Consider the following 27,260-nt stretch of genomic DNA (forward strand, 5'->3'; position numbering starts at 1 on the left):
ATAAGTAAGAGTTAAAGTCGATGTTCTTGTCTTCAAATTTTAGATCATTTAATTATTATAAGAAATCTGATGCTAAGAACATTTCTTATATTGTTCTTAATGATCATAAGTTTTGGGCTGCAATATCATATGCCATTAAAGCTATATTGTCTCTCGTGAAAGTGTTGCGATTAGTGAATGCAGATGAGACAATTATGAGATTTTTGTACGAAACAATAGATAAAGCAAAAGAGAAAATTGCTTCAAACCTTAACAAGGATGAAAAAAAATATAAACCTATTTGGGATATCATTGATAGACGATAGGACTTGCAACTTCATAAGCCTTTGCATGCAGTTGCATATTATTTTAAACCTCATTTTCATTATGATGACAACTTCAACCTTAATGAAAAAGTTGTGAGTGGCTTTTATGATTGTATTAAAAAATTAATTTCTGATGCAAATGTTTGGTTGAAAATTACAACACAAATCGATGCATTTAAAAAAGCAAAGGGGTTGTTTGGTTGAGAGGCAGTCGTTATAACAAGAAAATTAAAAAGTCCTGGTAAGTTTGCAATTATGTTGTTATTTGTTAATATTTTTTTATATTTTTGTTAATTATGATATTCTTAATATTTTTATCATTTTTTATTGTTTTATTTGAATATAGCTGATTTGTGGAGTTCATTTGGGCACGAAAATCCTGAATTGATGAATTTTGCAATTTGAATTCTAAGTTTGATGTGTAGTACATTGGGCTGTATGAAGAATAAGAATACTTTCTCATTGGTTTGTGACTTTGTATTTTATTTTTAAAATATATTTTTATAAGTGTAATTATCTTATAATTGATTATCAATGATTTAAAATTATAGGTGCATACAAAACAGAGGAATAGACTTGAACAAGAGAAGATGAATGCATTAATTTTTGTAATGTATAATATGAAATTAAGAGAGAGAAATATGAGGAGGAGGGCTACCAAAGACCCTATATGTCTGGATCATATAGACTCAAAACGATAACTGAATTGTGGAGAAGGAAGATCCAATGTTGCCTAGTGATCCCATTTGGTAGAGGATTCATGGTTGGATCTGAAGTTTGACATAAATGCCATTAAGCATGTGCCTATTGAAAAAGTCACTTCACCTCATGACTCATAGAGTGGTTCTAGGCAAGACAAGTCTTCAAGAGATCGAGGTAAAGCTATATTTTTTTTACCTTACCATGAATATAAATGTATTTTTTTAATTAGATAAAATAAGTATTTAATATATGATTTTTTATTGAAAAAAAAAGAAAAGCAAAAGAAGTAACCGAGGATATGGAGAAAAAAAGTGCAGATGATGAAGAGTCAGAGAATGAGGATGAAGGAAAACCTATTTATATGGATTCCTCAGATGATAACATAGAAGACTTATATATTGATGGTGACGAGACACAAGAAGAGCCTAGGCCCTAATTCATATCATAGGGCTATGGGCATTTATATGGTTTTTGAGGTCTTTCATTTGCACTTGTGAATGTTAACACTCTCATTTTGAAGAGTTGACTACCCATGGTGTGCGTTGGCTTGATCGGTGACGTGCGATGGTAACATGACACACGATAGATAATAATATCGTCGTTAGTATATCATTGTATAGCAGCACAGACGTGGAAGATTGTTTGGTTAAGAAGTGCCAGCGGAGCAGAGGATGTTGCCTTTGGAGATTTGGTTAAGGACCTCTCAGCTTGCAAGAGGTCCCACGTGTAACGATTGAATGCATGTGGGTTAGGGCTAATGCCCCTAGGGATCACTTTAGATGGTTTTAACCGAGTATGGTGACTCAGGGCTAGGCAAGTAAATGCCTAGGCGTCGGCGAATGAGTCTAGATGGTGCTCTTCGCTATGGTGTTCAATCATCAATTGGTTTTCAAACTGTGGGCTGCAAGGTCTTGTTCCTTCGGTGGTGAGGTTTTGTTGTCGTACGCATGGAGTCACAATACGCTCCATGACACGCAAAGCTAAGACAAGTTTGTGCCCTTTCAGAAGTAATAGCTGGTATGGGACGACTATGCACTGTGCAACATGGACTAGATGGAATTCGCATTTGAAGATGAGTTTGATCAGCTTCTGCTAGGCAGCTGCGCACGAGGTGGTGCATAGAGCTAATGAAAATGATTCAGCACATAGAAAAGTGTTGGTGCACGGTCATTGGCCGTTAGGCTGGCTACATTGGGCAGTTTGGTGAATCACAGGTTTGCGAAAAATTTTATGCCTGTGACAGAGCGATAGAACGGCTTGCGGCGGTAAGAAAGGACCATTGTGCCACACTGACTTATTAAAAAAGTAAGCCCGTGACACTCACAATATACCAAATAAACTCATACACACACAAAGTCGATTTAACGTGGTTCGGTAATCACTTACATCCACAATAACCTCTCTATTCAAAAACATTGAATAGAGGTTCTCCTCTTATTGCCTTCATATAGATTACAATAAGAGTCCAATACATCTAGATTAGCCTTACAATTAGGAACACTAAATTTAGCTGGAGACCTTTCCTCTTTATCACAATCTTTAGGATTAGGTAAGCTACGTTGGACACGAGACAATTTATGGACTCTTATAAAAACTGACTTATCGTTATCTTCATTATTGGCATTAGACGTCTTTCTCTTCGACTGGACTTTAATATGAGAGTTCAATAAAGAGGCTGTTGTGGTGACCAGTCCATTATTTCTAACAACCCCCGCAAACACAATGGTCCTAGGCACACATTGACTTTGAACCACAATAAGGAAAAAACACTGACACAATAAGGGTTTGGTGAACAAGTCTGCAAGTTGATCATGAGTATGCAAATACCGGACTTGTAACTCCTTGGTCATTTTGTCACAGACAAAATGAACATCAATCTTAATATGTTTAGAGCAAGAATGAAAAATCGGGTGAGAAGCAAGGTACGTGGCAAGGCCCAGTTTGTGTAAGAGATAACCAACCCAAGTAACTTCCACAATAGAGTTGAAAAGAGAGCGATATTCAGCTTCAGTGCTTGAGCGAAAGACAATAGTTTGCTTCTTGGAGCTCCAGGATATCAAATTAAGACCAATGAACACTGCATATCCATTTGTAGATTTTCAATCATCTGGACAATCAACTCAGTCTGCATAAGTGTATATTGAGAGGTCAAAATTAGTAGAATAAGTCATATTCAACCCATAGAAAATTATGAACTTTAAGATAGCGTAAAATGTGCTTTACTGCCTGCCAATGATCAATAGTGGGTCAGTGCATAAATTGACCCACTTTATTCACTTCAAAGGACATATTGGGCCTAGTCAAAGTAATATATTGCAAGGCACCCAAAATGATGCGATATAATATGAGGTCCTCAAATGCAGTACCACTGAAAACAAACAATGAAAGATTAGTGGCCATAGGAAAAGTGATAGGTTTGGAGCCAAGCATGTTAGTCCAAGTAAGAAGCTCCAAAATATACTTGCACTGACAAAGAAGCAACCCATTGAAAAAAAAGATAACTTCAACTCTCAAGAAGAAATGAAGTGGTCCCAAATCCTTGAGGGCAAATTCACAGCCCATATCCGATATAAGAGAGTGAATTTTAGGAGGTGAGTCCTCGGTCACGATGATATCATCCACATAAATTAACAAAAAAATAACAACAAAAAAGCTCCAAAAAATAAAGAAAGAAGTGTTCATCTGAGAACCAACAAAGCCCATATGCCCAAGAGAAAACTGCTAAGCTAGTGAAACCATGCGCGAGGAGCTTTTTTGAGCATCCAGTTGCCATATAAAACACACTGCAACTTGCATGTATAATGAGAAAACTGAGGATCTTGAAAGTCAGGAAGTTGCACCATATAGACTTCTTCGTTGAGAACACCATGGAGAAAGACATTTTGAGCATCTAGTTGCCGAATCAGCCAGTTGTGTCCAGTTGCTAGATCAAAAATAATGTGAATAGTAGTGGGTTTAACCACCAAACTAAAAGTTTCAAAATAATCCACACCTTTTTGTTGACTAAAACAATTGGCGATGGAACAAGCTTTAAAGCATTCGAGGCAACCGTCAAACCGTCTTTTAACTTTATAAATCCATCTGCAGCCAATAACATCTCTTGCATCAAGATGCTCTTATTTTATTGCCTTTATATAGATTACAATGAGTCCAATACATCTAGATTAGCCTTACAATTAGGAATACTAATCTTGGCTGAAGACTTTTTCTCTTTATCACAATCTTTAGGATTAGGTAAGCTTAGCTCGACACTAGACGGTTTATGGACTCTTATCAAAACTGACTTTTTGTTATCTTCATTTGTAGCATTAGACGTCTTTCTCTTCAGCTGGACTTTAAAGTGAGAGTCCAATGGGGGAGGCCGTTCGGGTGACCGACCCATTATCTCTAACAAATCGGCATAAAACTGTTTTTTCACAGGGCTGAACAAGGCCCCATGAATTGAACACTTTTTTTTATTTTTTCTTCCAAGTAATTGGTGATAGTTTTTAATTTTCTTGTTTAGGATCCAGACCCCATGCATTGTTTGTTCCTGCAGTTTCTTTTTCTAAAATCACTATATATTTTTTGGATTTTTTATAATTAAATCTCTATCAATTTTCTGATTTTTTAGTTTTATTGATTTTTTTAAAATCAATTCTTTAAATAGAGTGATTCAAAATAATTCGTTTGTATCCAATTCAATCTGATTTTCTGAATCTTTCTTTTTTTCAACAAATTCTGACAACATCGGCCTTGCTAGTTTTATTGACCTTTCATCTGCAGATATTGAATACCCTCAGATACACTGTCGGCTCGATCTTAGCAAAACGGACGATAAAACTACACTTATATACACATTCACGTGCACTTTGTACACATGAACAGTACCACATTCAACTTTCACGAATTTATCTCAAGGTGGCCTCTTCTCCATGTGCTTGACACTCGAATTCACGAACCAGGTGAAGACAAATGGCAACCTAACACTGTATATAGTAGATGAACAATTAACTTTACTCTTACCATTAGTAGTATGATAATTTAATGAATTAAGGTAAAAAGCTTGTCTTTGTTTAGTACATTGAAGCATCATTTGAGTTGTGATGTTTCCTTATGTGGCAGTGTATGCTGGGTAGACAAAAGACAAGGCACTCGTGGGCTATCGATCCCAACCAAGAAGGGTTCATCGTCGTTGTCACTATAGGAGAGCTAGCAGGAGACAAGGCGCCAGATGATCATATGGTCCACCTTATTTCCATGCCTAAACAGATTGAAATGATTTAATACTTAAATGGCGACCAATGGTAGACATGGCTGAGCAACCCATTGATACCCCCACATGCTCATCTCACATGTTCCAATGAAAGATTCCATTTGTTCCCCAATGCCAGCTTTAAAAGGAGGGACAAGGAAGTGTTGACCATCATCATCTTGGTGATGGTTTTGCCTTCACAACCAAAGGAAAAGAAAGAGATGGCTACTTCTGCAAAATCTTTCCATATTCGTTCCACTAGCTTTCCATCAAAGTCCCACCCCAACTTGGTGCAAGTGCAGGAGTGCCTTCATTTGGTTAAGGCTTGGGAAGCCTCCCCTACAAGCAAGGCACAATTGGCCACTGGACTTGGCCACCTCAAGGACTTGTACAGTTCCATCAATGCCTTTATCCAACTCCCTCTCACCCAACAGGCTCTATGTGGCAAAGAGAGCTTGGTGAGAGAGTTGTTGGATGACTTCCTCAACCTGTTGGATGTCTGTGGGATGGTGAAGGACTCCTTGTTGCACTTGATGAAAGCTGGAATTTGTGCCTACCAGTGCTCCAGGAAGAGAATGAAAAAGGAAATGATCAAGTGTCTAAGATTATTGAAAAGTATGGAAAAACATGTATTCTCTTCAAATGACACCCTTGACATGGTTGATCAAGTCTTCAAGGATGCAATGGCTGCTGCAATCTCCATCTTCAGCAACCTTAGCTTGATCGTCTCCTGTCGAAAGGCAACACAATCCATCTTCTCAAGATTGAGATTATTGGGTTCCAAGGGTCATGAAGATCAGGAAGGTGATCAAGATGACACCAGTGAAATAGAGAGGGTAGATATGGCTATACTCGGACTTTATAGCCATTCATCCAAGACAGTGAAGAAGGACAATGTTCAAGATGCACAAGGGCTGATGGAATCCTTGGATCTTACCTTGAGGAAAACTGAACTGGAGTTGGAGGATGTTTCCATGTGTTTGATCCAAGCCAGGGTCTCCCTCCTTAACATTGTTACAGGGTGTTGAGCTAGACTGCACGTTTGCTCAATTAAACCTTGGCATCTGTATTTTAGAGGATTGCTAAGGAACCCAATTGTGTTTTTTGTACATTCACAAGTATAAGAAAACATTACCATATTAAAGACACGATTTGCTTCTTTTACTTATCTGCTTTATAATGAGTGAATCACACGTTACGAGCATGTACATGGATCCAAAAACTTCAGTAAATTTCTTGAAATAGGTTCTCTTACAACATATTTTTAACAGTTATAATTTGACTGTTGTATGCGTGGCCTTCCATATGGAACCTCTGTTGAACTGTTCTATGTGACATAATAGTGTCAAAATTTTAAAATAGCATATTTTTGTTGCCGTGATTTTCTTAGAGATTTTTAAACTTTTATTTAATTTTATTTTTATTAAAAAAAGTACATGAGTGCATAAAAAACAATATAGTTGATAATTTTTTTTCAAAAAAAAAAAATTTGGTAATCATTTTAATTGAAGGTTTTTTCTGTAATATTTTGCTAATAAAAATATCATGAGATATTCAAAATTTATGAAAAACTATTTTAACATTAATAATGTTTTTTTAACATATGTTTGCAAAAGCAAAGTCGGTGGGGACTAAGCTTTCTTTATTTATGACAGTTGCCCCTGCCAAATTACCAAATTTTCCTTCATGCATTTACTATATCCGTTTTTCCCCTTTTTTTAATTTATTTATAATAGTGCCATTGCCCAATAAAACCAAGTTCTTTTAATCAATTACCTAATTTATCCCTTGTCAAATTAAGCCTTCACCATTTCTAAAAATTTTGAGCATGCTCCTTGTCCAAAAATTATAATTTTGCCACTATATCAAATCAGATCCAATTCAAGCCCAATTTTCATGATTTCAGGGTCCATCTCTTCAGAATTTAATATTCTATCATATTAAATAGTAAATAACATGTAAAGACTTGCCTATTTATATAAAAATATAGAGTTTATAGATTTTTTAGAAATTCTGGATGTTACAGTACTAAATTAAGATAAAGTTTCAATAGGATGTCCAAGATGTGATGTCTCTTGCAAAAACTCTTGTTTTGTTCAATACCAGTTGAGTGAGGTTCTCTTGTCATGAATGTTCCTATGATGTCTTTGCCTTCTTTGAATCCTTCACTTGTTCTCAATGTTGCCATCTAGTAAAATGCCTTCTCTAGCCTTGTTTTTGTAAAGTTGGACAATTATCTATTATGGAAGTCACATATCGAATCTCTAATATACAATTAAGATCTAATTAAGTTTGTTGATGAGACGTCTTCTTCTCCTCCTTACCATGTACTGAATTTTCAGTAGAGACATGATGAAAAATACTATCATCAATCCATTGTCGAATGAAACTGACAGTTTTTCGGTCTAGCTTTTCTCACTATCATCTTTCATTTCTTCTAGTTTACTGCTATCACCCTCTATGGGTTCATCCAAATCTTTACAAACCAAAAGATCTTTCATTTTTTTTTCCAAGTCATCCAATTTGTGTCATTCAAACTAATCATACGCCCAACATTGCTTCCAATAATTTTCACACACAAAGTACAACGAATAAGAACTGAATTAGCCCTTCTCTAATACCAGATGTTGAGAAAAACAGGCTTTCTTCGAAGTGAAAAACAATGGAAGCAATATATATATATATATATATATATATATATCAACAGAAATTAAAGAAACACACAAGATTTACGTTGTTCCCTCAAACTGAGGTACGTCCACGACGACTGATAGGTCAGTTTCTTCCACTATCTTGAAACAGAGTTTACAAAATGGCCAAAAGGCATAAGCCTTACAAACACACATAGGTGCAGAGAAATAACAAGAGGAAATACCTCACCGAAAAGAAACAAATGTTCTGAAGAACTAGCCGCACGAAGCAGCTCCAAAAAGAAGTGAAAAAAAACCCCTTCTTTGGTAGCCGAACAGTCCCTCCCTAAATAGAGAACAAGATTCACATTTAATGTGAAAGTTGAAGCGCCATCTCACAAATCGTTATGCAGCTGAAGCGCCAACCACAAATCGCTATTCAGTTGAAGCACTATCCCACAAATCGCTATGCAACTGAAGCGCCAACCATAAATCGCTATTCAGCTGAAGCGTTATCTCACAAATCACTATGCTGCTAAATCGCCATCCACAAATCGCTATCCAGCAGAATACATAAATCGACCTTGAGACAATCAAAGGTTATGCTTGAGAATCCACTGCAATAATGAATATGCGCGGTTCCAATGAGCATGCCAAAAAATGTCAGATAACAAAAGGTTCTTATTCAGTAAATAGATGGGTCCCACAAAGGAGGGAAACCCAACACTTTGACCTTGCGACAAAGGACATTTCCCATGGGTTTCAAACTCATGATGCTTTACCAACTTAGTGATGTTCATAAGTTGCCCCTACCAGATGAGCCAATCTTGAAACCCTTCTTCCAGCTTTGGTTTTTAAAATCATGGGTTGCTTGTTTGTTGCACATGGATCACCCCCCTTTTGGGATTATCAGGCTCTCACCATTAAACCAGTTGGGACAATAAAAGTGCATGCCACTATACTAGTTGGAGATGCCACTTGAAACTAACATTTTGCCAAATCTTCATTTTAGAACCAGGATCTTTATAATTATCATATATGATTGAGATTGAAAATACAACTGTATCCATAAGCTTTTTATCTTAATTTCTTTTTCAAAAGTTTCAAGAAGAAACAAGACTACTATCTTAATATCACTTCATTCTGACTTTCATGACAACCCTTTATGTGGATATAAAATCCAGCTAAGGATTAGCTTGCAGGGAGGTGGGCTCATTAAGTGACCCAGTTCTCGGTGAAGGTTTTCCTTCATCATAAAAAAAAAATCCAACTAAGGATGCTCATAAGAGCTCCAAACTCCTAGCTAGGTCTGGCTTAAGGCACTTAAGTTGAAGGATGTCACAAGTTTGATAGCTGGGTGTGCATCTTTTTTTGCAAGGCGGCCAACAGGAAACTATCTCAGGTGGGCAGAAGAGGAGCACTCATGGAATTTTACACTACAGACACCAAAAGAAAGCAATGAAAAATGTAGCACCTATCGGCTTGCAATGGGATATCTGAATCATAATAGTGGTTTCTCCTCATTATACAAAAAATAAATGCCAGCTAGGGTAGTTATCTAATGAAAATATTGTCATTTGAAGAAAATTTTAATAAGTTTTCAACAGAATGCTCGACATCTCTATTAATTATCTTTCATTTTTGGATGTTCGCTTAAGGCATATACCATCTTGGGAGAAATGATAAAAAATAACTTCTTGACAAATACAAATTTAATAAAAAGTACTTCTATAAGAAAAGTCAAACAACCAAGGATATAATATGGTAATAGAAAGTTGATAAGATAATCCAAATAAGAATGTCATATTTAAATTGGAAAACAAAACTGTCTTATCCAGTGTTATTAAAAACATGTATCGCCTTTTATGCCTTGAGGCTAATATATAAAGTGCAAAAGCCCCGAGGCGTGCACCTCATACGCCTTGAGGTGCGCCTCAAAATGAGGCGTATACACCTCAGATTTTTTGTCAAATAAGGGTTAAAGGCCCCATTTGACAAAAAATTAGAGTTTAAACAAAGGGCCCCCGATCCTAATTAGGGTCGGAAGCCCTAATTTTTTCTTTTTTCATGCAGTCTCTCTCCCCCTCGTCTCTCCCACGCAGTCTCTCTCTCCCTCGTCTCTCACATGCAGTCTCTCTCTCATATTTTTCTCACACATTCTCTCTCGTCTCTCACACGCAGTCTCTCTCTCTCTCTCGTGGTCGAGCCCCCTCATTTATTGAAGAGTCTCTCAGCCACACAACCTCTCCTTCTCGCCCCTACAATCCAGAGGGCTTCTTCATTTAGGTAATGCTCCTCCCCCTCTTCATTTACAAAATTTCATAATCTACTAGTATCTGAATTAATCTTGCAGCATCTTTTCTCAATAAAAATATGAAAAAAAAATTATATATGTTTTTCTTTTATGTTATTTTTCTTTCTTAATTTTTTAATATAGACTTCCTGTGAATTGTTCATTTGTACAAGTCACTTAATTTCTTTCATGTCCATCAAATGCATGAAACTTTTCTTGATCATATTTTAACCTTATATTTTTCTTTTCAAGTTTCGGCAATATCACTTTCACCGGTCAATTTTTTCACTTTCTATTGGTTGCTGAAAAAACTGTATAAATGGGATATCTAAATAAAAGAACATAAGCTGCCACCCATTTGTCTATTTGAACAAAAAACTTCTACGTGATTCACTTTTTCCAAGTGATTTCCTTTATTAATCTTTAATCATACTTCAGCTTATTTCTTTTAATCTATATGATTAATATTTTTTGATGTATGTTTCCTTTAATCTGCAGCATGGTTCATGTTTGATACTCTTTTTAGTGACGTCCGACTGAATCGTATTTTAAATCTTTTTTTGTTGCATTAAATTATATGGTACTATGTCTGTATCCTCTTTCCTCCTTACACATGATAATCTAAATGTAGGTGACATCAACACAAGGAAGACTGGTCTTTAAGATTTAGATTATGCGTTTGGACATTGAGATCACATTTGGATGTTATTTATTGTTTGAATGAGAAATCATCCTAAGGTGTTATTAGATGACCTGAATTTTCTTCATAGATCATAATACTAATGACATGAGATACTTTTAATATTGATTTTCACTTATCAGATTTTAATATTGATTTCTTCATAGATGCACCGTTCTCAATAGACGTATACATGTTATTTTCATCTATATAATTGATGCAATTGTGATGGCTGCATATTTGGTAGAGTGTTTTAAGTTGTTGATACACATTTAAGTATTTGGGTCTTTTTCCTTTGTTGTTAAATGATTTAGCTCCATGAGAATGATTCCATAGAACTGTAAATGTTCTTTTATCTGGAATTTGAATGTGTCTGTGTTAATATATATTTTCTTATATGTATTTTTTTCAGTTGAATAATGAGAAAAAATGTGGGATGAGATCATGGAGCTGAAGTTTCAAATTCTATTAAAGATCTCAAACTCGTAGAACATGTAATTTGCAATTACTGTCATAAAGAGACTACATGAGACATCTATAATGTTAAAACATTACTTAGATGGCACGAAATATGGTGTAAGCATGTGCGAAGTGGTTTCACCTGATGTTAAAAGGTTTTATAGAATCATCTAAGGGATCAGAAACGAAAGAAAAAAAGAGGAAAAACAAAACAAGAGAAAGAACAAAACAAGTTCAAAATCGGGAGGAGTGTTTATTTTGGATCATCAACAGGCGATAATGTGAACAAAGAAACCAGCGGATCATGTAGTGTTGCAAAAACAAGCACAGATGGCCCCATGGACCTCTTTGTGAACAAAGAAGCACAATAAACTACAATAAACACTGTTTTCAAAAGAGATGAGAGAAAAAAACATGTCTTGAAATTTTTTATCCAAATGCTCTATCATTTAATCTTTACAACAGTCCATATTTTGGTACAATGGTAGAAGCTATTATAAATTATGGTCAAGAGTTCAAACTGCCTTCTTACCACAAGATTATAACATAGATTTTGAAGGACGAGGTAGATTGTACTTATGAAATTTTAAAAGAGTTTAAAAATGAATGGCCAAAAGTTGGTTACAGCATTATGGCAAATAGTTGGATAGATGAAAAAGAAAGAAAAATAATTTTCTTGTGAACTCATCTAGGACAATATTTTTGAAGTCTGTTGACATCAGCCACATAGAAAAAACTGGTGCAAATTTGTGTAAGTTGTTTAAAGAAGTTAGTGAAAGTAATGTGATACAATTTATTACAGATAATGCACTAAATTATGTGGCAGCTGAGAATATGTTAACAGAAGGAAAAACATATTTTTGGACACCATGTGCGGCGCATTGCTTGGATCTGATGTTAGAAGATATTAGAAATATATCAATTTTTAAAGACAGTGAAAAAAGCAAAAAAAATTATAATATATATCTATAGTCATGCATGAATATTAAATTTGATGAGAAAGTTCACAAAAAAGAAAAAATTTCTATGTTCAGCTGTCACTCGTTTTGCCACAACATATCTTACGCTTCGTAGTATTGGATATTATAAAAAAGAGTTGAAATCAATGTTCTTGTCTTCAAATTTTAGATCATTTAATTATTATAAGAAATCTGATGCTAAGACATTTCTTATATTGTTCTTAATGATCATAAGTTTTGAGTTGTCATATCATATGCAATTAAAGCTACACTGTCTCTCGTGAAAGTGTTGCGATTAGTGGATGTAGATGAGACTGCTATAGAATTTTTGTACGAAGTAATGGATAGAGCAAAGGAGAAAATTGCTTCAACCCTTAACAAGGTTGAAAAAAAATATAAACCTATTTGGGATATCATTGATAGACGATGAGACTTGCAACTTCATAAGCCTTTGCATGCAACTGCGTATTATTTAAATCCTTATTTTCATTATGTTGACAACTTCAACCCGAATGGAGAAGTTATGAGTGACTTTTATTATTGTGTTGAAAAATTGGTTTCTGATGCAAATGTTCGGTTAAAAATTACAACACAAATCGATGCATTTAAAAAGGCAAAGGGGTTGTTTGGTAGAGAGGCAGTTGTTACAACAAGAAAATTAAAAAGTCCTGGTAAGTTTGCAATTATGTTGTTATTTGTTAATATTTTCTTTATGTTTTTGCTAATTGTAATATTTTAAATATTTTTATCAATTTTTTATTTTTTATTTGAATGCAGCTGATTTGTTGAGTTCATTTTGGCATGAAAATCCTGAATTAATGAATTTTGCAATTCAAATTCTAAGTTTGATGTATAGTGCATTGGGTTGTGAGAGAAATTGGAATACTTTTTCATTGGTTTGTGACTTTGTATTTTATTTTTAAAATATATTTTTATAAGTATAATTATCTTATAATTGATTATCAATAATTTAGAATTATAGGTGCATACAAAATAGAGGAATAGACTTGAATAAGAGAAGATGAATGCATTGGTTTTTGTAATGTATAATATGAAATTAAGAAAGAGAAATATGAGGAGGAAGACTACCAAAGACCCTATATGTCTAGATCATATACACTGAGACGATGAGTGGGTTGTGGAGAAGGAATATCCAATGTTGCCTAGTGATCCCAATTGGTTGAAAGATTCATGGTTGGATCCGAACTTTTACATAAATGCCATTGAGCATCTGCCTATTGAAAAAGTCACTTCACCTCATGATTCACAAAGTGGTTGTAGACAAGACAGGTTTTCAAGAGATCGAGGGAAAGCTATATTCTTTTTACCTTGCTATGAATATAAATATATATTTTTAATTAAATAAAATAAGTATTTAATGCATAATTTTTTATTGAAGAAAAAAGAAAAGCAAAAGAAGTGACTGAGGATGTGAAGAAAGAAAGTGCAGATGATGAAGAGTCAGAGAATGAGGATGAAAAAGAACCTATTTATAAGGATTCCTCAGATGATGACATTGAAGACTTAGATATTGATGATGATGAGACACAAGAAGAGCCTAGACCCTAATTCATATCATAGGGCTATGGGCATTTATATGTTTTTGGGGGTCTTTTATTTGCACTTGTGAATGTTAACACTCTCATTTTGAAGAGTTTTGGACAAATATATTAACATTTAGTTGTTAATGCTAACCAACATTTTCTAATTATGACATGATGTTGTTAATGCTAATATGCATTTCGTTGTTAATGTTAATTTTTATTGAATGAATGCACATATTTTATTTCTTAGATACTTAAGTAGATCAAGTTGTTGCATTAATATTACTTTTACATGTTAATCTCATATTTTTTTAGTATTTATTTAAAAAATTTTATTTTTTATTGGTTGTTGCTTCATTAATAAAGCATTTTTATTTATTTATAATTTTAGATATTTTTTATAGTTTTCAAAAAAAAATTGAGGCTTACGCTTTACACTCCGCCTCAGATTTTGGTAGAGCGTCTCGCTACGCCTCAACGCTTTTCATAACACTGGTCATATCAGCACACATTTTCTAGAAGACATGTGCATGATGTTAGTTAGCCTCGTGAGAACTTGTGCATGACAGGGGTTAATTATGACTGACTATCAAATGATGAGGATATGAAGACCAATTCCATAACAATCTTGCATGCATCGTTCTCTTCTATATGTATAGAACGAAGTAAACAGTAATTAACATTTCATCAGGGGCACAAATTATCCTCTGAACTACCTATGAGATTTCCTGCAATGTAGAGTGGATTCTTAACTACATATTCAACATAAGGATTATGGATGTTCCTTAAGGCCTCATGTGTTGGATTTGGATATCAGGTTCAACGTGGCCATATGGGCTCACATACAAGGAGCCAGGTGGGCTGATCATGAAAACACAAAATGTATTAAATAAAAACTATTAAAATGGGTATTCATAGCAGAAAAATGACTATGTATTTAACCCTTTACCCTGGTATAGTAAGTATAATCCGGGAAAAGATCGAATCCCCTTGACTACAGGTCGTTTCCTGAATCCCTCTCTCTCCCTCTCCCTTCTTATGTTTTTCTCCTCTCTCATTGCACACACCCTGATCTTGAATTTTCTACAGTAGTATCAGTGCGAGGTTACCTGTGTGCGCACAAACTCGCCTCCATATGATACAAATCCACTGCATGGACGTGACCACCACATAAATCCAAGAATCGGCAGCGTTGCCTGTATGTAGCGGCTGAAGAGAAGAGGATCCCTCTGTTGGGCAGCTATCGGAGAGAGGAGATGTAGAGTGTCAGCCAAGCCCAACGAAGCTACCAAAGTATGTTGGCTGTAAAGGAACAAAAAAAAAGGCAGCCCTTCTGACACGTCTTAAGACATTCGACCATGCCGACTACATCCTGCAAGGGATGTTCCACTGCATCCAGCTTCGGCCACCTGCAGGACGTTGCCCAGTTGTCGATTTGTGGCACAAACCTCCTCGACTTCATGCTCAATGATTCCTCATCGGCCAACATGTCATTCACCGAAGGATGAATCTGGCCACCCACATCCTTGAGTACACAACCGCCCAAGATGGAGCCAGGCGATCCTTGCAAGGTGGTGCCGGTGCAGGAGCGGTGGTAGCAGATTCGAGGGTTCTCAATTTGCCGAAGAGCAGCGAAGATGGAGTCCTTGCCATCTCCGACGAAGATTTGCCAGAGTTTGGCAAAGCGAAAGCGAAAAGGGGATGATCCTGGTTATGCCATCAGTACTAAAAAAACGTGAAAGAGGAAAGAGGACCACTAAGAAATCACGATCGTCCCTGACCCCTCTCTCAATCGTTTGGCTGCCCTGCTCGTGGGCCCATCAAACCCTGATCATCCACGTCGTCTGGTCTCCATCACGTCCCCTAATCGACCATGGGGTTGTCTCATCGCCGGCGATCTGCTGAGCATATTCAACTGCTTGGACTTCCCCTCTTAGCTCAACTACTTCTACAACCCCATCGCTCTCATTGTGCTGTTCTCGTCCCTCGCATCCGCAACTTTGTTCAGACGCATCATCAGCGAGGGAGGAGGAGCTGGTCCGTCGAACGGGGCGCAATATATGCCAACAATCTTCTTCAACGAGAAGTTGCTCGGTGGACTTATTGTGCTCAGCCTGCTCAGGAACAGTAGGCAGTTCGACTGGAGGCTCACTGAGATGATTGCCAATCGGTGCCCAAACACTACTCTGACAATGCTCATCTATGGGATCGATGGCAATGACGATGAAGCATAGCGGCTGGACCAGTTGCCGATTCAGGACCAGTTGGTCAAGATGAAGATCATCAAGAATCGCTTCTCAAAAACGAGTCTGTCAAGGCACCAATCCAACAACTGGACTGCAAGCTAAGAACTGCCCGCCGGTCGGTGGTAGGCAGTGGAAGCCCACCAGTTGCCAGCAATGAGCACGGCTCAGGCTCCCACTCCATTCATCTTCTCTCTCGAGTTTTCTCCCTTTCGTTAAAGGAGAAAACCCTAATCGGTCTTTCCTTTTACGAAAAAGAGTGAAAAAGAAGAAGAAAAAAATATTGCTTTAGTTTGTGATGTTTTTATATTTATTTGCATATGATCAAAATAATCATTATAAATCAAGCATTTTTATGGTTTACTTGTATGAATAGGATGCTTTTTCATCTTTAAAAGATTTATGCATGACACACAATATAGTTTTATTTATATTTTTAATTATTTTTATGTATATTTAAATCTAAATATATTGATCCAAAATTATCATGACATAGTAAGACTATTGTTTATGGCAAAATATTGAAAAATAATAACATTTGTCATGCTTTTGCAAATTATAATTTATCATGAATCTATGAATTAGTAAAAAATCATTGTACTTAACTAATGCATAAGAACTTTGAGCAAGGTTATTAGCACACGTCACATGATATGGCTATGAACTAGACTTTCCCTAGGTGAAACCTATGAACTAGGCTTGTTTCATTCATCAAAATTATGAACTTATTTGGTCATTGGGTTTGCTTGCATTGGGTTCAAATCAAATGGTCTTAACCAGTGTTGTCAGAATCAGTCTTAATCGACCGATTCAGATCGATGGTCCCTTAGCCGATTCAAAACATGGTCGATTCGACCTCCCTTCAAAATTGACCGGTTTTGGCTTGAATCGTCCAAATCATCCAAAATTGGTCGATTTGAAGTAGAATCGGTTCAGAATCGACCAAATTTTGGTGTTTTTTGTATTTTTCTATTAAAAATCTTCCTATTAGAAAACGATTCGATGCGATTCTTTGGTTTTCTAAAGAAACCGATTCACCTAATGAACCCGATTTTAACAACATTGGTCTTATTAACCAAAGTCAGTGAGTGGGTTCGGATCAAACCGTTTGGCAGTAGCTGAGGCTCGGGTAAGCCGTCTCTCTCTCTCTCTCTCTCTCTCTCTCTCTCTCTCTCATCGCGCAACGCATCTCCTCCCCTGCAGTTCTTGCAATTACAGTGCTCTGAGGAAGAGCCACCATGGTGTGCGACAAGTGTATGCATCTCTCTCTCTCTCTCTCTCTCTCTCTCTCTCTCTCTCTCTCTCTCTCTATCCGTGAATCCGTAGATTTTTGATATGTGGGGAGATGGACAGGTGAGAAGAAGCTGGCGAAGGTGATCGTCCCCGACAAATGGAAGGAAGGATCCAGCAACACAACCGAGAGCGGTGGCCGCAAGATCAACGAGAACAAGCTCCTCTCCAAGAAGCACAGGTCCCCCTTCCTCTCTTTCTTGTTCTACGGTCTCCTTTTTCCGTGTTGTTGGTAATCTTCTAAACCATCAAACTGTTATTGGTGGGTAATTTGTGTGCTTGGTGTTCTCAGATGGACGCCCTATGGGACGTCCAAATGCATCATATGCAAGCAGCAGGTACACCAAGATGCCAAGTACTGCCATACTTGTGCCTATACCAAAGGTACTGTGATTCCTCTCAGAGGGTTGCAACTCTCCCTTCTTTGCCAAAATTGGGAATTAGAGTGACGGTTTTGATGTGTTGGTAATTTAAGGAGGAGAATGGTTGGATTTGGCTTAGCTCTTGAGCCAGCTCTTTGTCGAATTTTGCAGGCGTCTGCGCTATGTGTGGGAAGCAAGTGCTTGATACAAAGCAGTACAAGCAAAGCAATGTGTAAGCGATGATTTTGGTTTCGATGTAATGTATATGGGATTGCCCATCTTCCGGAATGGTTCCACTTTTCATTTATTGCTTTGGGGAAGTGGGTTGTTCTCTTTGTAAATCACGTGGATTATGATATGATTTCCTTTTTAGGTAAACATTGAAACCATTATCAAGACCAATCTCTGTCATGCATTTTAATGTATCTTTTTCTCTTTTCTTTTCTTTTTTGGTTCCTTTCTTTTTGTTCGGTTTTTTGATGCCTGAGATGGAATTTGATGCTCTCTGGGAGAGCAGGTTCCTTTTGAAACTGATGCATGAAACTAGATGTAATTTTTACAGAATTTTTTTGGAACTGACATCAATATTAGAGTGAAAGGTTGTGTGCTCTGGGTTTATAGTTTTGTATCACTGTTGGAGCGAAAGATTGTATGCCCTGAATTTTCAGTTTTGCCAACTTATTTTACATATATTCTTTCATATCAATATCTGGATTCTTTTGGTTACCATGTAGCCGAATTTTTATTCCCTTTTTTTTTTCTATACATGCTGTGCAGAAATCTGTTAATATATGTTCATTGCATGGTTGTTCTACTTTAGATGTCTAAGTCAGTCATTGATCGGTAGTTGTTTTCTTATTAACCAGTACTTCGAGCAAATGCATGAGCTTTGCCTTTTTATATGTGCTTTTATTTAGAACATGATGGTGGAATGAAACATCAGTGTGTGTGTGTATTCAGTTTGTTTGGTGCGGAACTGGTTCGCTTTATGCTTTTCCTTGGCATACCTTTAGCAATCCTCTCCTTTGCTTAGCCAGATTTAAGCTCAGTTTATGTAGGCCTTTCTCTATGAAGTCTTGCTATTACCTCTTGCTTAGCATAGGCATGATGATAAGGAGATCTTGAGCTGATAGTAATTTTCTCATGGATGATTTATGAGAATTAGGCATGTAGGCAAAGGCGTAGCTAGGGGGGGGCAGGACTGGGCTGTAGCCCAGTCCTGCCTCCCGAAACAGTTAATTTTTTTTTTTTTTAAAGCCCAGCCCTGATTCCATATGAAATAGATTTTTATCCATTTTTGTAGCCCAGCCCAGTCCTAGCCCAGCGCTGACTGCAGCAAATAGTTTGATTTGTCCATATGAAATAAATTTTTATTAATAATTGTAGCCATTTTTTATTTTATCTCAAAAAAAATTTTTTGGGGGCGCTGCCCCCGAACCCCCGACTATCACACAAATAAATTTTCTTTTGCTACACCCCTGTTTGCCCCCCCCCCCCCCTCACATGAATCCTAGCTATGCCCCTGCATGTAGGCCCTCTTTGGTTACCTTAGGTATCAACTACCTGTTGATTATAAACCTTAGGATATCAAATCCATGAGGATCTGAAATAAGCACAGATGCCTTGGAGTCCCTATTTTCTATATCCAATTTCGGATATAATGAACACGGACACAGAATACTGGCTTAAGGTGAATGATTTCCCATAAAAAAACTAGCTGTCACCGTAACAAGCAACAACATACAAAACCCATAAAGGTAACATGTTCCAAAAATGATAATTAAATGAAAGATTAATCCCATGCACCAAATTTGTGCTAAAAATAAAAATCCTTTTATAAAAGTGAAATATGAGGTATGTCACACAGACACTTCACTTAGCATGTGTATCCTGCGTCCACATGACATGACACTTCATGGACATAGTCAAACCAGTTTGACACACGATCTGCATTGGGTCATTAATTTTATTTATTTTCTTTTATGATCTTATTTACAGCATATTCACTTGAGTTCTTTTTCTTTTAAAATTTGTTATCAATTATGTCACGTTTCAATTTCAGCTTAGTTTCATTATTTGATGTTCCTAATTATAGTGATTTAGAATTGTTGTTTTATACACACAGTCACACACATATGTGTAAGACTGTGTCCTCGTGTCCTAATTTTTGAAAATTATTGTATTGTACCAAGCTTATCTGCATTGCATCCTTCTCCCGCAGACATATCCATGTGACATAGACTATGAGTCAAATATATCACCGCCAGTCGGCATACATGAACAAAAGTTTCTCAACTCTGTCTACAACATGTGTTGTTAATCCCAAATTGGTGAGCATAAAAAGAAATGGGCAAAAAGCAATGAACCACAGTGTAAAGATGAAAGAAACCTCAGCATCTATGTTGCCCTATCTAATCTTCATCCCTCCTTTTGTGCATCCAATAGCTCTTGTTCATAACCAATACTGATGAGCTTCTTAATGTTAGGGAGATTGTAATTTTGGGCTATATGGACATGGCACATAGTACTGAGCATGACAGAAAAACTGCTTCTACTGGTATGGTATGGTATGGTGGGAAGGTGGTAAAGGGAAACGAGCAGTTAGGGTAAGGAAAACCATAGAGAGAACTGAACAAGGGGCATGCCACCAAGGCAGGAAAAATTGCAAGGGCAGTGACATTGCGAGATATAGCAAGAAGTGAAAGGGATGAAAAGTGTGCAGCTAGGGAAAATTACCAATATGGGGAATAAGGGACAAAACCCTGACATCTCAAGATTAGAATTTGACTGTGGATTTGGATCCACTCCTCATCTTAAATGTGGGCCTACTTCAGATACCTTAATCTATTCTAGGATGCATGGTGATCAGATTCACTATAAGAAAAAGTCTCTTCGGAGTATTCACTTTTCTAGCAGCAGTAGGCAAGTTAGGGTCAAAATGTTAATTTCTTGATTTGAGGATTCAAATAAATTTTGTTTCTTATAATGTTATGATTTTCATAAATTTTTGCTTGTGCACATGGAAAGACACAATTGTAATAATTCTTCAAGAGTACAAAAAATACAATGCCTACTAAGGGCAAGAGTATAATCACAACCCACAAAGGGGCACTCACAAAGTCACTAAGAATACACGCTCCCAATGTAAAATAAATATTTTTATTAAACATTAAATTGCACAAAAAATGCAGTGTTACAATGGGGCTGAATGACCCATATATATATATATATATATATATATATATATATATATATATATATATATATATATATATATATATATATATATATATATATAAGGTAAAAGATACTAGCCGTTAGGTATTCCTAACAGCTAGTTCCCATAGGCCGGTATACCTTGAAGTGTACATAGCCTATGGCATTAAAAGCTATGTACAATACAAAGTGTACACAACTATGTCGTAACCAATGTTGTAAGTATCATCCTGTATTGTACGATACGTATCTTTATTATGAAGAATAATGATACGATACACACTCGTATCGCGATACGAGTGTGTATCGTACATCGTACATGCTGAACAGTCTGAAGTACAAACCAGAAGGTCATCTAGGATTTTAAAGTTTGTGTTCTATGACTTATTTTTCCCAAAATACAAGGTATTCATTACATTAATTCATTCATATAAAACCTTCAACTTTTACTCAAGCTAAAGAACATTCTGAGTAGGTAGAAGCCATGGGGGGTAGAGTTAGAAGCTTTAGAAAAGGCTGATACATAGGCCATTCAAGATGTCCCATAAGAAAATAAACCTATAGGGTTTAGGTGGGTATATAAGGTTAAAACCAAGAGTTATGGATCTAAAGTCAGATTAGTTGCCAATGGATATTCATAAGAATATGACATAGATTATAAAGAAACCTTTGCTTCAGTTGCTAGAATAATCACTGTTAGGACCCTAGTAGCCTTAGCCTTTGACAGAAAACAATTTATATTCCAAATGGATGTCAAAAATGTCTTTCTTAATGAAAACTTAGATGAAGAAGTTTATATGGAGGCACCACCTGATAAAAATATTCCTAAAGGTAAAGCTCTTCATCTGGAAAAGGCTCTTTATGGTTTTAAACAAGCACCAAAGGCTTGGTATGACAAGTTTAGTCGAGCTATGCTTGATATTTGATTCAAAACTTGTTAACCTTGTTTATTGAGATTTTTGATGCAAGTTTTATTATTCTCCTCTATGTAGACGACATGATCATCACCAGAGGAGACAAACAGGGAGTTGAAAATATTAAAAAACTTCTCAAAAAATATTTTGAAATGATTGATTTGGGTTTTTTAAAATATTTCTTAGGAATTAAAGTTGCTTACTTTCCTAGAGGGTATTATTGTCTCGGTCTAAATTTGTTTTTAACATTGTCTTCAGGTCTGAAATCATAGATGATAAGAGAGTTTGTATTCCTGAGATTGCCAACACCAAGGTGTGAATTGATAATGGAAAACCTCTTGAAGATCCTACCCCTTACAGACAGCTTATTCACTTTCTTATCTTTCAATTACTAGACCTGATATAGCAGTAGTACACGTTGTACACACTAGTCAATTTCAGCACGCTCCCATTTCTGTTCACATGGGAATAATTTTTCGTATTATTAGATATATTAAGACTTCTCTTTCTCGAGGCCTCTTTTTGTCTGCTTCATCTTCATTAGATTTAATTGCTTGCATTGATATTAACTAGGGAGGTGATCCCAATAACAGATACTCAGCCATGGGTTTTTGTGTTTTTTAGGTGAATCTCTGATTTTGTGTCGATGCAAGAAGTAGCAAATGGTTTCACTTTCGTCAACTGAGGCTGAGTATCGGGCCATGGCAACCACAATGATATAGGTGGTCGGGCTTTAAAGGTTGTTGGCTGATATGGGATTTCAAGTGACCGAAATCTCCCACATGTGTTGTGACAACAAGAGTGTGATTTACATTACCAACAATCCTATTTTTCATTAATTTACTAAACATATTGAAATGGATTATCACTATGCTCGAGAGGAGTATCTACATGGGACCATTGATCTGCCTTATATTACATCAAAATACCAATTAACAAATTTCTTCACAAAACCTTTGGCTGCTCCCATATTCTACTTTTTTTTAGACAAACTTTCGGTTATTGTACCGTAAGTTTGAGGGAGAGTGTTAAATTGTACATATATACATCTATATATATATTATATATATGTGTGTATATATTTATTTATATCTGATGTATATATTTTTCTTTTTTATTTTCTTTTTCTTGTCTAGTTCATTTAGAACTAGATTTAGTTCTTTTTGGACTAGACCTTGACTAGTCAACACATTGTTGACTAGTCAAAAGAGTCGATCAACGACTCTATTTGTAGCTGTTGGACTAGCTCCAGCGACTCTTTAAGTCTCCTCTTCTCTCCTCTTCATTATATATAAATAGGGGTCATTCTCCTCTCAAATCTAATGCTTCTTGCATTTTGGTTATTGAATAAATTATTTAGTTTTTGTTAAGAGTCTTGTGTATGCCCTTGTGTGGGTTTTTGTAGTGTGCCCTTAGTGGACACTTCTTGTGCTCATCCACTTGAATATTTGGTGGACTCTTTGTGCTTGATTGAAGGTTCTTGTTTCTTTACAATTTTTTCTTTCCTAGGACTGTCATTGGGGCACAACCTGACATTGATACTGCTATGACTCCTCAACATTTAGTCGAGCAGGCGAATGTCATCATTGAGAGATGGTTCTATGATGCCTGCATTACTTTCAATGCGAAAAATTCTTTTCAAAAATTCTTTTCATTTTTAGGTCATGGCAAATGCCATAACCAATATCGGACCTGGATATAAAATGCTTTCATATCATGCTTTGAAAGAAAAAAGTTTAGGTACTAATGTGAATGAAGACATATTGTGATGAGATAGGGCTGTTATTGAGAGAAATTGGTTATAGCATTATGGCAGATGGGTGGTCAGACAAAAGGTCAAGGACTTTGATAAATTTTCTTGTCTATTGCCTCAAAGTAACTATGTTTTTGAAGTGAATTGATTTGTCTGATACGCCAAAGACAACAAATGTATTGTTTAGAGTATTTGATCAGGTTATGGAAGAGGTTCAACCTCAAAATATTGTTTAATTAATTACTGATAATACAACAAATTATAGGGCAACAAGCAGAAAATTATGGGTCATTTTTTTGGACTCAGTGTGCTGCCTATTGCATAGACCTCATTCTTAAGAACGTCGGCAACATAAATGAGATAAAGCATACCAAGAAGTTACTAAATTTATTTCAATATGCATGAATTTTGAGCTTAATGAAAAAGTACACTAGTGGTGCTGAGTTGATTCGTAGTGCAGTTACTAGATTTGCTATGAATTTTTTGATAGTGCAAAGTTTAGTAAAGAATAAAACTGCACTAAAAAAATATTTTCATTAGATCGTGGAATGCATATCCACATGCACAAAAAAGAAAGCCAAGAAAAATTTTAGATACTGTATTTATAAGTGAATTATGGGATTCATGCGTGAAGTTGTTGAGAATAACTATATCTTTGGTGAATATACTTCAATTGGTTGACATTGAAGACAGTCCATTTATGGGTTATTTCTATGATATTATGGATAAGGCAAAATAGGTCATTAAAGATAATTTGAATAATTTTTTTTTTACATGCCTATATAGATTATCATTGATCATAGGTGGACTGGGCAACTTTATCGACCTATTCATGCTGCAACATATTTAAATCCTGCATTTAGATACTCTCCTACGTTTAAAATGGACAAGAAAGTCAACAAGGGACTTTTGGATTGCATCGAAAGGTTGAACCCTGATTATAGCGTTAAATATCAAATTCATAAAAAACTAAAAATTTATAATAATGCATTGTATGATATGGGGAGACCTGCAACAATGCGAAACCTTGCCACAATACGTCCAAGTAATTTATTTTATCTATTTCAATTTTAATTTCATATTGTTATTTATTATGATGATTTATATGATTGTATCCATTATTGTCTTATTGATTTCTCATTTTTATTTTTATTTTTTCAATATGTGGTGGATTAGGTTTGAAAGTGATGTTCCAAATTTGAGAACTTTTGTCATTCGCATTCATAGCCAAACGTGTAATGCAAGTGGATATGCGAAAAACTTGAGTGTTTTTTAGCAAATCCATACAAGAAAAAAGAAATAGATTGGAATACAAAAGACTCAATGACCTCATCTACGTTCACTACAACTTACAACTAATAAAATTATAAAGTTTATTTGTCATTTTCATGTGTTTATTTAAAAAAAATACATATCATATACTATTTTTAATTTTTTCATGTCACATTTTTAGACAAATAAAAAAGTTATCATCAAAGAGGCACAAAGAGCAATTTGATCTCATTAGTTTGAAAATCTTTGATGTATTGAATGCATGAGCAAGAAGTAGACATTTTGAATTAAGAGAACATTTAGTAGATCAACATGGAAGATCACAAGAAGTAGATGATGAAGAGCCCACATATATTTGAGATGATGTGAATGTCGAAGGAGGAGAAGAAGAATATAATGATGATGATGATGATGTATAAGGTTATATTTTTAAAAAAAATAGTTATTTAATAACACTTAAGTATTCACAAACTTGGTTATTTTGTTTTTGTTTATGTAATATGAAAGTAAAAGTATTGTAACATGTTTTTAATTGTAAGATATTTAATATTTTGCATTATTCTTGTGAGATAGTTGATGTTTGATGATGTCTTATGCAGCTCATAGAGATATAAATGCTTCATATGTGATTTTATGGTTGTATTTTATGCAATTCATCGTTGTTTCATGTGTTATGATTTTTTTAAACTTTTTGCTATTTTTTTCTGATTTTTCATAGTTTTTTTAGAAATTTAGAATTTTTTTATTAAAAATTATGATTTTTTATGATATGATACAGTATGATACGTATCTTATTTTGGGCCTCATCGATACGGGTAATTGTACAATACTTACAACCTTGGTGCTAGATTCTTGCTTAAGCAAACAAAGCATAGGCATTCTGAAATTCTTGGCAAAGACATGGAACATAGGAGTTTGATTACAGTGCATATGAAAAGGAGATTATCTACAATATAAATGTTGAAATCATGTGGAGCTTAGGTTAGTTATGCTTTCACCAAGTATCATGCCAAACTTTCATGAAACTTCAAGATTAATGGGGGATTTTACTCCATTGGTAACAATTTTAGAACTTTGCCAAAATCTATGAAATGAGTTCTACGAGAAGTTGTTATGGAATTTACTGTGGGTGCACTATTGCACAGCCCAGCCACGTGAGAAGCCAGTAAAGTTAGATATTATTTACAAGTGATGATTAGCATCAGCCTTGCATTGCAAGAAAAGTTTCACACTTGCATGGATGCTTGTGGTTGAGCACGCTAGCCAAGAACTATTGAGTAGTTTTGTAAAATATAAGGAATTAATAGGAAAGTGTGCTAAGTTTGTGGATATAATGAAGAATAAATAAATACGAAGCTCATGCAAGTGTGACTAAATGGAAATGCAGGATGGCTACGGATCTTTTTGTGTGTGTGTGTGGGTGGTTTAAAGTTTTGTACATAAGAAAGAATAGTTTTGGATGAGTAAATAGTTGATGGTTATTTGCAAGATCACTGAGATTCATATGGTCTGTAACATGATTATTAGGATGGAGGTTATTTTGTCCAAGGAGTTAAATGCTATTGATATTAAGTCGCCATCTGAATGTTATTCTCTAATACCAAGAAGCACATTTGCAATTGTTGGATAGGCATGCTGAGAATATCTTTGCCATTTTCTTGTTTGGCCATATTTTTCATGGAACATACATAGGATGCATTTGGTGGGAGCACTGAGTTATTGTGCTGAGTGGTCAAGAAAGGGTCTTTAGGAGGTCTTAAATGAGGAGTTTGATGCCAATATAGCACAAGTTAGCATGTGAAAGTTCTGAAAACCATGGTCAATAGCTGATGTATATTCTTGGATGATGTTCTTGGTAATTGACTGCATGGTTCATATTTCGATCTTCAAAGTAGTCATTGAAGCTATATACTGAAGTTTCAAGCAACTGTGTTTTTGTTTTCTTATAGGTTGTTTACATGTAAAATGAAAATCATGCACTTGAATGATATGTGTAGAGGTTTAGGTGATTGCTGCTGCCTTTCCCTTTTGTGACAGAATGAGAGTTACTTGTTTTTTGAAGGAGCCAGAAAGAAATGGTTCAACAGAACCACATGGTATTGTGATATCAGAATCTTAATATGAAGAGTGATATTAATGGAAGCGCTTCCAAGAACAAGGTAGCCTTGAGAAAGGATGTCTACCTTTTACTCAAAGTTTAGTGAGTTGTCAAACAAGTTTGCTGTTGTTGATGTGATGAGGGTATAGAAGATCATCTGAACTATGACTGACCCTAATGTTGTTTGATGCAATATTTTAAAATCAGGTCAAGTCAACTGATTTCTACTGATCTAACTGTTAAAATATGCTATATATATTTATATATATAAATTCTGACACATACACATATATACTTTACGTATATA

At 35.6% G+C, this 27,260-nt stretch overlaps 2 protein-coding genes across 4 annotated transcripts; both read left to right on the top strand.

Moving 5' to 3' along the window:
- Positions 1-5,462: 5,462 nt before the first annotated feature.
- LOC149832906 (uncharacterized) lies at positions 5,463-6,269 on the top strand. The gene has a single exon (XM_090013336.1). The coding sequence runs from the start codon at positions 5,463-5,465 to the stop codon at positions 6,267-6,269; it is 807 nt and encodes a 268-aa protein (XP_089869462.1).
- Positions 6,270-17,159: 10,890 nt separating this feature from the next.
- On the top strand, positions 17,160-22,704 carry LOC149832907 (uncharacterized). Of its 3 annotated transcripts, none has more exons than XM_090012634.1 (5): positions 17,160-17,177; positions 17,252-17,302; positions 17,402-17,519; positions 17,631-17,722; positions 17,872-18,259. In XM_090012634.1, the coding sequence occupies exons 2-5, from the start codon at positions 17,287-17,289 to the stop codon at positions 17,934-17,936; spliced, it is 291 nt and encodes a 96-aa protein (XP_089868760.1). In that variant the 5' UTR covers positions 17,160-17,177; positions 17,252-17,286; the 3' UTR covers positions 17,937-18,259. The 3 variants fall into 3 exon arrangements, with proteins under 3 accessions (XP_089868760.1, XP_089868762.1, XP_089868759.1); XM_090012636.1 differs by adding an exon at positions 22,455-22,704 and having other exon boundaries at positions 17,161-17,302; positions 17,872-17,932; XM_090012633.1 differs by having other exon boundaries at positions 17,161-17,302.
- Positions 22,705-27,260: the final 4,556 nt, after the last annotated feature.

This window comes from Nuphar pumila, chromosome 7 (assembly GCF_984573655.1).
Source record: "Nuphar pumila chromosome 7, dmNupPumi1.hap1.1, whole genome shotgun sequence".
Taxonomy (NCBI): domain Eukaryota; kingdom Viridiplantae; phylum Streptophyta; class Magnoliopsida; order Nymphaeales; family Nymphaeaceae; genus Nuphar; species Nuphar pumila.